Here is a 16,312-nt window from a genome sequence, read left to right as displayed (position 1 = left end):
TGAGGACACTAATGTGTAGAAATGAGTTGGCCTTTATAAATAGAATTAAAGTGTCGTGGGTGCAAATATACCGTATTTACCCGCATAATGAACCCACCTTTTTTTCTTTTCCAGAAAATTTGGCATGAACTACAATTTGTGTTGTCACAAGCCACTGTACATGGCTGCTTATTAGCTAACCTCCTAGTTTTGACCCCCCAGTTTTTGTCTGCCAAGGGAAAAAAAAAGAATCAAATTATTTGTGGAAAGAAACACTTCATTTTCATTGTGGAAGCTTTAGACCTAGGCTTGGTCATTGCTGCCGTCATCAGGGTCAACAGAAAAAAATCGAAAGTGATAGTGAAATCACAAAAAAAACTGACCTTAGTTCCACTGTGGAATCGGAAAAAGTACCACATTAGCACAATTTCTTGTCACCCAGAACAAATTGCAAGCTGTAATGTAATTCAAATTTAGGAGGTACTTTGTTCCATTTCTATGCTTGGCACGGTTCAAAGAACAGGAACGGTGCCTGAGCATCCTTGTGACACCCTCCAATCTGCCCACAGGACTATGCCAACATAATCGACATGCCGATGGACCTGAGCACAGTGCGCGACCGTCTCCAGCGGGACCTGTACCCCAGCCCGGTCGAGTTCTGCAAGGACGTGCGGCTCATCTTCGCCAACTCGCGCAACTACAACATCAACAAGAAGTCCAGGGTGAGCGCGCTTGCAGTACGTCCGCTGCCAGCGACACGAGTGCGACGACTTGCGCGCAAACCGCAGTCATGTTGTAGCAGAGTGCACTTTTGACAATTGCACTTGTGAACATGAACATGGTGGAAAGACTGGAAGCCGGCGCCACCTTCTAGCGCTTTGCGAAACTAGGCCTTCAACAACGAGCGAAAGTTTAGTCTTAAGTGCCTGTATGTATGTATATTTGCATCCTAAGCTGTTAGCTATGCGTGTGTTACCAGCTAATGGAGCAGATGTGGCTTTATTCTTTTACGTCGTACCTGCCCGTCATCTTTTCTTTCACCGTCAGTTCGCACACAAGTGAACAGCAGGAAGGACGATTTTCTCAAGTGGAGTTTGTCGCATTTTTTTGCCCCGTTTAGAAATTGGGTTATGGTAAGGGGATAGTTGTGGCCTCCTACCAAAGCCAAATGCCTCCTGGCTTTAACAACGCCTTCAAGGCTTGTGCCACAGCTGTGGTGGCACTGAAATATGGCTGCAAGAGGTTTTACATCAACAGAACATTGAGTTACAATGTCAAAATGGAGGCCCATTGTTTGCAGTAGGCTCGTAAAATATGGCGTGATTGTTTGCGATCATGATGTAGAATGTTCCCGAATCTACCCTGGTGCACTGCTGTGTGGGCGACGCTTCTTAACTAAATTGCCCCTTTTTCTTCCTCTTGCTGCTGCAGATCTACTCTATGACGATTCGACTGTCCGCCCTGTTTGAAGAGCGCATCCGGCCAATCACCTTGGACTGGAGGTCTGCCGTCAAGTACGAAGCGAAGCTCAAGAACAACCAGTACGTCAGCAAACGGTGAGCTCCAGTGCTTTGGTTTCGTTTCCTGCACATTGTTGCTGCAAAGGGCACGTGTGGCTAAAAAAATGAGCTGCCATAGTGGATGGATGAGAAAGGGTGGGAGGATCGCTTCTGATGGTTTAATTTTATCCTCAGAAGTTGCGAGTGCATTTGATTGGGCAGGGTTGTGAAATGCAGTTATTACTGCACAGGCAAACATAGCAGTAGCACTTAAAGCAGGCAGAACTGGTAGATTTAATTGGGTTGAGTTGAATTCTCTTGTCTAGATGTTGCACTCTTTCAGGAGCCTCTGGGCAAGGGTTAAGACGGCGGAAAATTATCGCATAACCACCTACGTCCGGGCGCAGTGTACACACTGTGTCTGTTGCAGGCACTCAACAAAGTCTTTCTTCCTTCCTTCCTTCAGGCTGCTTGTGCCAGTATCGCATGATGAAAGGAAATAAGGGCTTTGCTAAGCGGTTTTTTAAACGCAGACAGATAACGTTTCAGAGCTTGTTGAAGTTGCATTCTCAAATACAGTCAAAGTTCGATGTAATGAAGTCGGTAGGATTTGTAATTTATTTTGTTACATTAAAATTTGCGGTTAAAATGAAGTGTTAACCGTGTGAAGCGGTTCCTGCAAACGAAAATGTGGCGCGCATACACAACTGGGACACGTGTTTCTGTTTCCGTTGGAGCATAATCGTCTACGTGGGAACCAACGTAAATCGCATTGAGCTTTTTCTGCACGCAATAACACGCCTCACAAGCCATGGGCACGCTGACACGCCGCAGAGACCACCCACGCGAAGCGGGTAGCTTCAGCGACTGCTTCTAACCACTCGCTGAAATGCAGCATGAGGGTCAAACGAAGTTGTTCGTGCAGGAAAAAAGCTGATAATGTGGGCGAAATTTGCACTGTAAAAAGTCGTACGCGCCAATTAGGAAAGTGCCTATTTGCACTGTAAAAAGTCATACGTGCCAATTAGGAAAGTGCCTATCAAATATCCTCCACGGTGGCTGGCCTACCGTATTTATTCGAATCTAGGCCGGCCCCTATTCTAAGCCAACCCCCGTAAGATCGAAGCCACGAAAAAAAGAAGACTTACCCGAATGTAGGCCGAACAAAAAGGCGAGGTCAGCGTTCACAAAAAGAAAACACGTTTATTGAACATGAAGATCCGGTGCTGGAACTCAATCACTTTCTTTTCAAAATCACCGGTAACTTCTGGGCGATTGAGGTTCGACGACGGAGGCTAAAGCCGAAGCTCTTCGTGAATTTCTGTAGCCAGCCCCGACTGGCTTTGAAGTGTGCCTGCGATAAGCCTCGTTCCCTTGAAAGCTCCCTTGCTTTTGCCTGGAGCACTTCCGTCGTTACTGGAAGGGCAGCTGCTCGCTGCGTCCGAACGAAGTCAGCCAATGCCATCTCCATTTCGTGGTGACGGCCTTCTCGTGGTCCGGTGAATGCCATCCTCATTGCGGCGCACGCAAATATCCTCTCCCGTTGCGTCCTCCAACGACGGACATTTTTTTCATCCACACCGAAGTCCCGCCCGGCTTGAATGCTCGACGACAACTCCGCGGCTAAAACAACTTTTCTTTTAAAAGCGGCACTATAATGGCACCGCTTGTTTGGTACCATTGTGCTGTCAAAACCAAACGCCACACCGCACGCAGGCCACTATCCGGATGCACAGTTCAAAATGGCGGCATCGCCCCCAGCTATGGCCCCTTAAGTGGCTACTGGCTCGTCTAGTAATGGCTACAATACTTTCTTTTCTGGGTGGCGCTAGCTGCGCGCCACTTCCCTCAATTTCACTTGGAAATTGGCGCGTTTCAAAGTCTTCGAATCCAAGCCAGCCCTGGAGTTTGATATATCAGTATTTAAAAAAAACTATCGGCTTAGATTCGAATAAATACGGTAATTATCTCTGGTGGGGCCAGCCGGCATCCCCGAGCGCTTCGAAGCTGCCGCCATGAGACGTGCGCCTCCCCATTGGCGCAAGTCGTCAGGCTCCTCCTACTGCCGCACGCGGCGCAAGTTGCTTTCTGGCCAAGGCAGAAGCTGGCGGCGGCACGCGGGCATGGGTGATAAAAAAATGCACGCGAAAAGCTCACAAGCACCCACAAAAGCTTTGCCGTGCACTTGCTGGAATGATGGAACCCAACAAGCATGAGTGAAGGTGAACGAAGGGCAAAAGCGGCCGCATGCGGCCACGGGGGTGCCATACACAGTTTGTAGGCAAGGAGCTCGTAGGCAAGGACCTCGCTCACGGACACCATGGCTCGCTGCATCCGCAGCACTGGGCAGCCCGTGTCGCTGTTAGCATCCCTGCTTCAACGCTTGCGTCTTCCAAAATCCACTTCTACAACCGAAATTTCATGTCTAGTCCATGAAACTTCGTTACATTGAAACTTTGACAAACAGGACGTCGTTACACAGAGGGTGAAAATACAGTGGAATCTCGGTCATACGAATCTCAAGGGGCGGCAAAAATATTCGTATCACCCGAAAATTCGTATCATCAGAAAACGAGAAAAAATGGAAATGTGGTGCGCATGCGACAGGCGGCGGCAATATGGCGTCGGCTCTTGCCGCGAAGAGGTGCAGGTAGCTTCAGCAACCGCTTCTAACCTTTTGTTACAGTAGAATCTCGATGATACGAATCTCGCGGGACCGCGAAAAATATTCGTATCATGCGAAATTCGTATGAACCAACACAGACCAAAAAATTGAGCGCTGAAAAAAGTTTTCGTTTATTTCTTTTCTTACTTTAGCATGAACAAATCCGTGATTTTTTCTGCTTTTTTTTAAACCCCACGTCACAAAGCAGTCCTTTCTGGAGCGCGTAACGCTTCGCCTAGCTTCGCGCTTGTCTCCTCACTCCCGGTGTCCAAGCTCGCTACACGCCGCAACAGTCAAGCGTGAACCGCATGGGGCGTTTTTGCACGCGATTCGCACGCCTCGGCTTTGCGCGCGCTGTATTTTCACGGCCGCATTGACGATTTCGCGCCCGCGGTATCTCCTACCTCGGTCAGAAAAAGACGCTGACGACTTGCGAAACGCTCGAGACAGCCCGCTCGCTCCGCCCGAAATGTTTAGGCTTAGGCGGATATTTTATAGGCGCTTTCACTAGCGGCGCGGATGGTGTTTTATAGTACCGTTTTAGCCAACGTTATCAGCTCCTTTACTGCACAAGAAACTTCGTGTCTGCCTTGAGCGGCATTTTAAGGAGCGACTAGAAGCAGTCGCTCAAGCGGCCGTGCCACTTTGCGGCCGAAGCCGCCGCCATGTTGCCGCCGCCGGCCGTGTCGCGCGCAGCGTGCGAGAGGTTTCGCGGCGCGCATGGGGCGTGCGGGGCGCGTTTTCGCGAGCAGAAAACAACAGCCCGGCCGTTTCTGGAGAAAGAAGAGTCACAAATGGGGAGAGAGAGCCGTCACTTGCTTGTTCGGCAGTCGGGAGGCTCGCCGGCTCGTTCGTATCATCCGCCGGGCCGCGCAGGTCCGTTCGTAACAGCCGAAATTTTTCCCATTGCAAACAATGCAATTTTGCCGGGACTTTTCAGAAATTCGTATCATCCCGAATTTCGTATCACCCAGAATCGTATCATCGAGATTCTACTGTAATATGGAGCTCAAGGTGTAAATTAAATTGCTCATGCGGGAAAGGAGCTGACAGTATGGGAGAAGCACTATAAAATGTCATCTACGCCAAATATCCACCGCGGAGGTGGCCCAGCCAGCTGCTGCTAGCGCTCCGAAATTGCCGCAATCACAATGAGGCGCGCGTCTCCCCATTGGCGCAAGTCGTGAGGCTGCTCCCAATGCCGTTAGCGGTAACCGAGGCAGAGGCTGGCGCCTGGGAACGCGCGCTCATCGCCGACGCGACGCGCGCACACGAACTCAAGCGTGAACCGCATGCGATTCGGGCGCGTCGACGTTTGCGCGCGCTTTCTTTTGACGCCCGCGTCGACGATTTCGCCCCCACGTCAGATACTACCTCCCTCGTAAAATGACGCGCGACGCGCGCGGTAGTGGGAGGAGCCTGCCAACTTGCGCCAACGGGGAGGCACGCTCTTCATGGCGGCAGTTTGAAAGCGCTCCGGACAGCCCGCTGGCTCCGCCGGAGATGTTTAGGCTTACCACGGTGGCGGATATTTGATAGGCGCTTTCCCTAGCCGCGCGGACGATGCTTTACAGTGTCGTTTTCGGACACGTTATCAGCTCCCTTACTTCATAAGCAACTTCTTTTGTTCCGTAAAGAGCGGTCAGAAGCGGTCGGTCGAGCTACCCGCCCTACTTCGCGGCCGTTGACGCCGCCATGTTGCCGCGGCTTACCGCGCCGCATGCGGGTGGACGGTGGTATTCGCGGTGGCGTCAGCGCGCCTGTGGCGTGCGCGGCGCGTTTTCGTGAGCAGAAAACGCTCCATGGCATCATGCGGTTCACGCTTAATGATTTTGTGCCTGCGTGCGACCAAGGCCACACGGCCGCACAAACACTCCCGCCTCCCGTCCACGCCGCAGTCATCTGCTCGCGGCTCGCGTGTTCGTATCACCCGCACTGGGTGATAAATGCGAACGGATCATCCGAATTTTTTTACATTGCGTACAATGCATTTTGGCCGGGGAATTTTGAAAATTCGTATCACAACGAAATTCGTATCAGCCGAATTCGTATCACCGAGATTCCACTGTACATCGTGTGCGTACACTTGAAATTAAAAAAAATTCCCCTTCATTACATGGGGGGCAAGTTCGTTACATCGAGGTTTGACTGTGCAGTGTGCACTGAGTACTTTGCGACTGGCAGTACCCCTGTAAAGTACCGTACTTACACGATTGTATGTCGACTTAAATGTAGGTCGACCCTTCTCAAAATTGCATCTCAAAAAAAAAAAAAAAAGCAAGCACCCCTTAAAGAATTGTATTACAAAAAAGCTCTTCCGTCAACTACCAATACCCCCCATACGGCGGCTCTTCCATCAATGATCGATGCACCCACAAGAGCCGTGCAGTCGTAGTGCACGCAGTAGATGTTAAAAAAGAAAAGTGTTTGTATAAGCACGCAGAATAACCCTGCATTGTAGGTTGAGCGGGAAACTTTATTTCCAATCATCAGAACATATTCGCTGCGAGATGACACCCATCAAAGCAACCGGCAGCGGCCACTGCCGTGCGATACCAAAACAAACTGGGTGACTGACGGAAGGGGCTGCTCGCGATTTCCTTTTATTTGTGAGTACGTTACTCGCATTCATTTTGCTCGCATTACTCTCATTCATTCATTTGCTCGCATTCATTTTGTTCATCTCTAATAAACAAAATGAGTATTACCGAATCCCTTGATTCTATGCACGGCGCTAATGTAGCCGCAATTACGTCACATTGTTCCGTACACTTCTGAATGCAATGATGGGAGGTTAGTTGCTCCGAGTACGGTGGACAAAAGGCACAGATTGGGAATGCCAACTTTCAGAGTCAGCATCACCTTAATCGATGCCAGGACGTATGCAACGGTAAATTAGCACGCTCCGCTTCGACCATAACCATGGAAACGAGGGTGCAAAGCGGTCCCCACCTCGTAGCACCCCTAATTTCTCGTTTCTCTTGCTGTTACTAGCGGTACACGGTGCGATTTCGATTCTAAGTCAACCCCCCAACATTGGATTGTCAAATTTAAAAAAAAGGGGGGGGGGGGTGTCGGCCTACAATCTTGTAAATACGGTAAGTGCGCTGCTGTGCTCTGCTAAGCAACAGCAAACAAACGATGAGGGAGACTTGGCATTTGTGAACTTCATTTCATGTGCTTCTTCCCAAATAGTAGAGGCAGAGAGGTGCAGGGAGATGCGTCAATTCAGTTTCCTTTTTGTTAAATTTTGATCAGGGCCTCATCATGTGCCAATTTAACGAAATGCTATGCTCTCTCATGCCATTCCAGGCGGCAGCCTTCTGCTGTGCTCGATTTCTCTAGTGACTCGCAGCCGTCGTCTTCGCGGACGACAGGCCAGTCATCATCACAGGCGTCATCATCGCAGGCGTCGTCGTCACAGGCATCCACGTCAACTGTGAGGGCTGCCGGTAAGTGTGTCCGTTTCTTGTTTTATCCATGCTGCTTCTATCAATGTGCAGTACCAAATACAAACGACTGTCTGTTGCAGAACATCAGTAGGAGCGGTAGTGCCAAGATTAGGCAAAGATAGGCAAGCAGCAACAAACAGCTGCACATTATCTCAGAAAAGAAAGACTGGACTGTTTTCTCCTGACCGCTTGCACCATGTTTTTTGTTTTTTATTCGGTTGCACACTTCGGTCTACTGTGTTGCCAAGCCCACCTTTGAAAACAGCTGCTTTAATGTCGCACCCAGCCTTCCTTTGCCAGGTGAAAGTACTATGCCATTTGTGCCATGCTGCACTAATCCGCTTTTTTTTTGTGCCGTCCCGCTCCAAAAGGCGTTATTGCGCCGAGACAGCTCCAATGCAGCGCCCCAAGGTCCGAGGCAACAGTGAGGTGATGTTCAATGCCAGTCGCATTGAGCAGGAAGCATTAGGGACTGATTCGTACAGCTGTCATTCACGATGTCGCGCACTTTGGCGGACTCCCTGAAGGACTAAAGCTTGGAGCTTGGAGTTACTCATCACAGTTCCCTGTTCTCCAAGTGGCGGCGTGGTTTTACGGGACTTGGGAGTGACCTTGGGGTGTGGGTGATGCGTGGACTTTGCCCCAAAATTTAGCTTCACTGCTCACCGCGCTGCACCGTGGTGCATGCATTTGGACCAGTCATTGCAAAGGTGTTAGATGCCACGCGGCCGTGTCGAACAGCACGAGATGACAATCAATGCCCTGGCACAAGTGAAAGGGGAGATTCGTTAATTTGTCTTGCCCAATGCCGCCTGCTTCTTGCTCCTCCGCTAAGCCCGCTGTTTATGCTCAAACAAACAAGTTGATAAACACTGGTGTGTTTGTTATTTGGATCAACACGGCGTAGTTGCACAGTATTTTTTGATTACACAGAAGCATGTATGTTACTTGGTTAATAGTGCGAATAATACGCTAGGACAGGGGTTCTCAAGCATGTTGGTCCCAGGGAACCCTGCTAAGTTTCGTTAAGTGCCAAGGAACCCCACCCCCCTTCCGCCATTTTTCATTCCGTTCATGCTACATTAACGTGCAAGAAATTAAAAAGCAAGCAAGGGTACCGTTTTTTTTTCCGTCGACTTTACGCGAATGCGTACGCTAGCGGCACCTATCTCCAAACAGGAGAAATGCGCATGGGGGTAATATAAGGCCGAGATTCAAGTGCAATAGTTTAACCACGTGGCCCGTTTTCGGAGTCTGGCTGGCTACAAGCTGCTGGCGAGATTTATTGCGCAGCTCGCGCGTTTCTGTTATGCGCCGAGATGTGCTTACGGACACTCGGGCGTGAGTAATGGAGGTTCCTTAGATCGATCGCACCTCAAGTTCACCATATAAGACTTTGCGACTGCGGAACCAGAGAAGATTTATCGGTGGCCCGCGGAACGCTGAGAAGGGGCCTGCGGAACCCCAAGGTTCCGCGGAACCCACTTTGAGAAACCATGCGCTAGGATATTTCTTCTTAGCTTTGTGGATGCATACATTTAATTATTCTTAATTTCTCTGAAGTCTAGTCAGGTTTAGTTCAGATAATCTCTCATTTCCTCTTAATTTCTTAATCTGTGAATTTTTTCTTGGAGGGGGGGTCTAGGATCTTGTTAGGTGTAGAATGATGTAGTGTAGTGTGTAATGTAGTGTGTTAGGTGCAAGACAGACCATTTCGCCTAGCTCTGGTCTTCTCTTGGTTGTTTCTCATGGTTGTAATGGTGTTATTTTTCACTTGTGTGAAGTCTAATTAGGCATAGCTATTTAAATCATTGCTCATCTCTAGTTTTTATTGGTTATTGCTCTGTCAGCTGTGATGCTTTAAAGGGACCCGGCAACACGCTTTGAACAGTGCAAGTAAACCTGTGCGACATTTAAATTATACTGCCAGGAATACCTGAGCCAAATATTACACGTGAGCATTAAGCAGTAAGCATGCAAATAAATCACGGTGAGACACGGGGAAAACTGCACTCTCTTCAATTGCACCACTGTGGGCACCGCTGTGATTACGTCATTTGTGTGGTGGCTGTCCTATTGGCTGTTGCTGGTCAACTTCCCATCTTATTTCTCACATTTCCCGTGACGAACCACTGCCGTTGGCGCTGTGCACCAACCTCTTATGTGCCCGAACAATTTGAACAGTTTTCACGTTTTTTGTATAAAATTTTACGTGCATGCGGAGTTTGAGTGACTAAACACATACTCCCCTTTCAACCAGACCACTTGACAACAAAAGTTTATTGCTTCAAAAATGCCCTACCAGCCTGAGCGTGTGCTTGCGAGTACCAGACTTGCTTGTTGCGCCAGACCAGAAATTGACCCCTCCACGTTGCGGAGAAAAGGAGAAAACTCCCTGGCCTGTGATATATCGAAGGCCGTTGAAGAGAACGCCACAAGCTGCCGCTGCTGCCCTCCCCCCGCTCGGGAGGGAGCGCGCAGCTTCCGTCACGTAGTCTTCGGTCGAGCTGAAAAGGAGCGATTATGCATGATTTTTCATCATGTGTAGCTTCGGTGGTAGTGAACGAGTTTTTATAATTCTTGCGGGAGGAGATCGCTGGGACATCAGACTTTATTCCAAAATATATTATGAGTAGTCTGTGGTAAGTGCTGCAGGATCCCTGTAATTCCGGGGACGTATATTTTTCTAACTTGTCGAAAAAGTGGTTTGCTCTGTATTGATTGAATGTAGAGTAAAAACGATTTGAATTTTTTTGTTTGTTTGTTTACCAGAAATGAAAAATTGGAAATAAACAATGTTTGGCTCCAAAAATCTGCTGCCAAACGGGCTTTCACTGCCCCAAAATTCGCATTTTACTGCACCAGGCTGCTCCACAACAGCATTATTCCTGATCCAAGTGCTGCACCAAAAGGCAAGACCGCCCCCCCCCCCCCCCCCCCCCCCCCCCTCGTGCTTATTCAGAACCATGTCACTGCTATTGGACGCTGCGGTTCATTCTTTGTCAATATAAATAGTCGCCTTCATGGTTAAAGCATCTGCTTTACAGAGTGCGACAACTTCTGGTGCTCTCGTGCAGTGCTCCAGGTGAAGCACTACGCCGAGTCGGATGACTCCGACACAGAGGACGAGGCAGACATGATGGTTGTGCGGTCCAGCAGCTCGTCCCGGTCGACCCGGTCCAGCGGGCAAGGTAAGACAGATCTTCCCACATCGGGCTGGTCGCCTCGAAGGATGCTACACGGTCGCTTTCACGCAGTGAACCGGATGGTGAACGGAAAGGGCCCTGCAGTGAAGGTGGAGACCCGGAGCAGCTCTTCGAGCGAAACCACGCTGCCTCGGGGAACGGCCAGCCGGAAACGGAACCGGGTCGTCTCGTCCTCCTCCGAGGACGGCCCTGTTCGTAAGGGGAAGGTGAAGGTTAAGGAGGAAGACGAGGATGATGATGAGGAAGACGAAGACGAAGAGGACTCCGAAGATGAGGATGAAGAGGAGGAGGACGACGACGATGATGAGGAAGACGCGGAATCGCCAGTGGAACGACGCCGGTCGTCGAGGCGCGCCGCTCGCACCAACGTGGTTGGCAGCGACGACAGCGGGAGCTCCTCTTGTAGCAGCAGGGGGAGCAGCTCGTCGAGGTGCGCTGCCCGCACGAGGAGGGAGAAGAAGAAGAAGCGAGCGGAGGGAACTAGCAGCGGCGAGTCTGGGCCGACGACGACGGGCAGCTCGGAGCAGTCGTTTGTGCTGGACCACGACTACGGGGCGCCGCGTCGCTCGTCGCGCAAGCACCAGAAGAAGATGAGCTACTCGCCTGAGACGACGGTGAGAACCTCCATGGTGACTGCGGCAGATGGCAAGCTGCGAGTGCAGACTCGAAACCGAGGCCAGCAGAAAGTCCGCTACAAGGAGCAGGAGGAGTCGGACTTGGGGGGAGACTCCGATGACGATGAGGACGGTCTTGACTCGAGAGCTCGCACGGTGCTTTCGGTCAGCAGCCGCGGTCGGCTTCGGAAACTTTCCAAGCATGCGGCGAGAGCCATGGTGGCTCAGTGAATTCGTCCCTCCGTTTGTGCATTGTGTGGTCGTCATAGCCCCGCATTTTTTTTTCTTTTAATTTTTTTATTTCTGTAGCTTTAGTGGGGGTTTATATTGTGTAAATTGCATCGCTCACGCACCATAATGTCGCCCTATTTATTGAAGTCATTTGATCGGGAAAGCTCCTGAGGAACTCATTTTCCCCCTCCCCCCTTTTTTCCCGAAGCAGGGGAGGAGGGTTTTCTCCTTCCAAGAATATTCAAAATCCTTGAAAAACATTCCAGTTTTTCAGCAAGCACGTCAGTGTTCCAGGATGTGGAGTGTCTGAATGGGTTGTCTGTGTCATTACATGTGCGGGTGCATGCTCTTCAACCGTCGGTGGAATGTGTAAATCATTGTAGATAGTAGTTTTTGCAACCGGTTGTACAGGAAATCATACACGTAGGTCCCTTTTGACTGTGATGATTGTTAAGCAAACGTAAATTGCACGTGAAGTGGAAACCCCTTGGCGAGGCCTCTTTCCAGTGGTGGTGTGAAGTACGTACTTACGCGGCAGGGCGTATTTCCCGAGGCACTTTGGATTCAAGTGAATGAATTTGTGTAATTGTGAGTGAGACGAGTAACTGCCCGAGGCACGTGGGGTTGAATGAATTTGTGTAATTACGAGCAAGAAGAGGTGTTGCGTTCGCTTGCCAAACTGCTCACTGCCAACATGCAAGCCAAATGTAAAGTCCGAAATGAAGTACGAGGCTTTCGTCCACTGGTTTGTGTGTTGGTGCCTTTATTTTGAAGAGACCGGCCTACACGAGCCTGACTAGAGGTACGTGGGTGGTAGATGCCGCCTGGGGTGCCAATTTCATTGCGAGGGTGGCCAGCAGGACGGTACATGCGAGTCCTAAGTAGTACATGTACAGCTTCAGGGGGCCGGTGCTGCCCAAGGGCCACAGCCACAGGCCTCTGCGAATGGAGTCTCTCAAGTGGTGTGACGCCACTGCGACCAACGCAATTAGAGATACCTTGTAGATTTGGGCGTGACCGCACAGCCTTCCTGCGAGCGCGCTCGCCGACAAGGCTGCAAGGACAACTGAGCTGCAGTGTAGGAAGGGCCTCGTCTTCAGGTTGGTCGCATCCTGAAAGGAATAAAAACTTGGTTATTGGCTATGTAAATTAAACATGGTCATTTCATTTTTTTTTTCAAGTAGGTTGCGTGTGTTAAATTCTCTCTCTCTTTCTCTGCCAACTTGCATTGTCAGATTTTTTTTTTTTTTTGCAATGTTTAGGGCTTTTTAAGAAATGCTTAACAGGACAAAGGGAACCCTAAGGACAATACTCAATGTTGCTTCTGTGCAGAGGCCCTGGCAGACGCGCTCTGCACCCACTAGCCAATGTCGCGAAGCGACGTAGCTGACTACGCGTACAGAGTGGCTACTGTGCTCTCAAAAGCAAATGCAGTTTTGAAAAGCCCTGTGAATGTCGTGGCACCATCTCGAATGTGGAACTTAACTTGTACCATAGAAATTTGCATGCACCACTAGCTCTAGTCGTGTACTGTCAACATTGGAAGAAACATCAGAACTCGAGACAGAGAGAGAGAGAGAAAACATCTTTAGACACCAAATTTCTCACTGGAACATCAAGATAAAGTTGACGCACTAATTCTCGGTATAAACTGTATTTGCAGTTTACAAGTCCTGAAGAGAGTGCTTGCGATGAATCAGGTTTATCATATGTGGTTACAATGCTGTCGTACCCCTATCCTCTAAATGGCCATTTTCCCCTAATTTGTATTCCCCCCCCCCCAAGGTCAACTGGCCACAATATATTGGGGATGTACTGGTCAGATTTGCATAATTTCTGCTGAATGTGAAAGATCACATTAGGATTCTGAATTAGGTTGTGCAATAAACCTACAGACCTCTAACCTTTGTTCTTGCTAGTAAGAAATTTTGTACAGTTTATTTTGCAAAAATATTTTCTCACCTGATGCTTGTTACGGTTGTAGTAGCTTTTGCAATAACAAAGCTAATATTACGGCTGTTATGGAGCACAAAGAGATACACAGTCGTGGATTATTTAGTGGGCAGAATATAAACTTCTGGCAAAAAGAGATTACATAACATGCTAAACAAACTAAGATCACATAGATGAAACCTGACTACATAGATGCACTAGTTATGAGCACACTTAACAAAAATGTCTAAAGCACATAGGTATGAAAGAATGTCAAGAATAAAAATATCTTCAAGATCAGTGGCCCCAATTAACTGCTTCATTTATTGGCAAATAAAAACCTGGGCTTCATGTTCATAATCTGAAATGTGAACAGAACCAGTGGTCACATTATTACACAGATGAGCACCTTTCCTGGGTTCCAAATGCCAAGTGGTTATAGGCCGATTTCCACTTCCAGCTGTTGTGCATTCATTTGGAGCCCTACAAACTAGTTTTTCTTCTTTGTCAGGGACATCGTTTGGTACATATAAGCTGATTTAGGAAGCAGGTAGTTCTAAATGCATCCTTGTGAATGCAACATCCCCCTGTACTTGCAAGATCATTTTGCATTTAACGAAATTGGGCTGACTTGCAGACAGCCAAACCCTTTGAACAAAACAAAGCTGTACGTTGGCTTCACGGCTGCTTTAACAAAAGCAAAAAAGATACAGTTAATTAAGCGCTAAAGAAAGGAGGGTGTCTCAGTACGGTATGTACCTTCAACAAAGCAATTGTAAGACTTGGTGACTGTGGTCGTTATTCTACCTTTCGCAGTGTGCGCCAGTAGCTTGTGAAGGGGATTATGGCATGGCGCTGAGTTACCATGTGGGGAATGATGTCGACCACGTCTAACAGAGTATGTAACAGGCCGCATCACATTTCCCAGTCATCGTGCCAGCTTCCAATACTACACACTTTTACTAAACAGTCGGCTATTCTCTAGTGAAACTGGAAAACACTGACCTTCACCTTAACCGAACAATGCACAGGAACATGCATGGCCCCTTGATTCATTCCCAAGATGAAGTCTGAGTGAACTGAAAACCCATATCGAGCGTCCTTTGGCTCTGTTCCGGCAGGCTCTGCTATAACTTTTCAGGCACGCTACGTTGCTCACGGTTGTTGAGGCAAGTCGTCTGACAACCGTTGCATTCCACACTTCAATCCTTGCTCTAAGGTTACTTGATAAATTCTTTTATTTTTAAAAAGAAGACCGGAGGTCGCTGGGGATAGGGAAGGAGGTAGGTACGTACTAAATTGCGTGACAAGCCGCTAGCCATGCTGGTGTGGGCTAATGTGACTAGGTGACGAGAGTGTTTACCTCCGTATGTCAGGAAGCACTGCTGCACATTAGCTACATGTAAATATCCACAAACCGAAAACAAAAGCATTACAAGTCTACTCGTAATGAATTTTACTGGATTTTTTAAACTCTTGCAGAACTTGTGAACAAAGACTTCCTGTTTCAGTGAGCCACTCTGTGTTGCGTTAACACTGTGGTTGCGTGGTGAGAAACTAATGAGCTTTTGTCCAGCTCTGAGCAGTCAATTATGATTGGCTCTGTGGTAAACCAGAATGTGTTTGAGCTACTTGATTGGTTATTTGAGACAATATCAATCAATATTTCTTGGCACCCACCAAATTAAACGAACATGTGCCACAGCTGCACAGCCTCCATCGGTTGCAGAGGCATGGCTTGCTCATGGATTCAAATAGGCCGCTATCATCTATGAGGGTCTGTGAAGGAAAGTTTGAAATCCAGCTCAATGCAGCCAAATGGCTACAAAGGAAAGCTATACAGCTTTCCTATGTAGCCATTTGGCTGCATTGAGCGGGATGTCAAACTTTCCTTCGCAGAAGCTTATTCCACCTTAGAGATTTTCCTTAAATCTGGTCGATTTAGATCTATGAGTGCTTAGAGTTATAGCTCAATGTCCCTAAGCGCTACAGCGGCATTTCATACAGTCAAAGTTGGGCATCATTGATGCCGATTGTCGAGGCTTTGTTATAGGTGTCATCACCGTTGGTTTTAATGACCACTGAAATGGTAGTTTGGCGAGAGTAACAGACTATAGCATATAGGCAGCTGGAAAGACATTTAGGCCAAACACAATCCTTTACTAGCATGGTGCTTTGAGGTCGTACTGTTTTGCTAGGAGAAACTCTGGCACAAATACTAGTGCTAGTGTTTTGTCGAGTCAGTGACGAACCACCCTACAGGGTCTGCGTTCTGTTTCACTGCAGTTTAACATAAAAGTGCCGCTGGGTGTTCTACTCAACACTCCTTTACTGCACACAGTGTGGCCAGTGCTCTCAAAAACAAATGCAGTTTTGAAACGCCCTGTTAATGCTACTGTGTGATGACCATATCGCTCTGATTTAGCGGGCATGCAAAGCAGCAGAGGCCGTTGAAGCCTTGGACCAAGGGTACCATCACTGATCCCATCGGGAAGTGTGGCACGTGGCTCAAGACCCCAGTGGAGTCCTGCCCAACTGCTCAAAAAAGACAAATGTTTTCCCATCCCATTCATATACGAATGAATGCAGTACTTGCAACAAGGTTAGCAATGGTGGTAGCAATCGGTGCGGTCTGGTGAGAAGCAAGCATACTAGACTAAAAGGCGATGGTCTTTTTGTTTAGCAAGTTGCTGATCTGTTTCCGTGGGTAAGTGTTTTTCTACAACCCACGCTC

At 48.6% G+C, this 16,312-nt stretch overlaps 2 protein-coding genes across 3 annotated transcripts in view; one reads left to right on the top strand and one right to left on the bottom strand.

Moving 5' to 3' along the window:
- The window catches only part of Brwd3 (bromodomain and WD repeat-containing protein), a 50,695-nt gene extending 38,307 nt beyond the window's left edge, over window positions 1–12,388 (top strand). For both annotated transcript variants that reach the window (XM_077683071.1, XM_077683072.1), the window contains 5 exons: window positions 549–701; window positions 1,411–1,535; window positions 7,456–7,595; window positions 10,673–10,786; window positions 10,853–12,388. In XM_077683071.1, coding sequence (XP_077539197.1) covers window positions 549–701; window positions 1,411–1,535; window positions 7,456–7,595; window positions 10,673–10,786; window positions 10,853–11,646 — 1,326 coding nt within the window. In that variant the 3' untranslated portion in view covers window positions 11,647–12,388. The remainder of the gene's footprint in view (window positions 1–548; window positions 702–1,410; window positions 1,536–7,455; window positions 7,596–10,672; window positions 10,787–10,852) is intronic.
- Window positions 12,380–16,312, bottom strand: part of LOC144153174 (transmembrane protein 267) — a 17,636-nt gene continuing 13,703 nt past the window's right edge. Inside the window, 1 exon segment of the mRNA XM_077684823.1 lies at window positions 12,380–12,758. Coding sequence (XP_077540949.1) covers window positions 12,429–12,758 — 330 coding nt within the window. The 3' untranslated portion in view covers window positions 12,380–12,428.

Source organism: Haemaphysalis longicornis, unplaced genomic scaffold (assembly GCF_048455015.1).
Source record: "Haemaphysalis longicornis isolate Haplotype H1 unplaced genomic scaffold, Haemaphysalis longicornis Haplotype H1 scaffold_9, whole genome shotgun sequence".
Lineage (NCBI taxonomy): Eukaryota > Metazoa > Arthropoda > Arachnida > Ixodida > Ixodidae > Haemaphysalis > Haemaphysalis longicornis.
The sequence above is the reverse complement of the archived record's forward strand: the minus strand, read 5'-3'. Positions and strand labels throughout refer to the sequence as shown.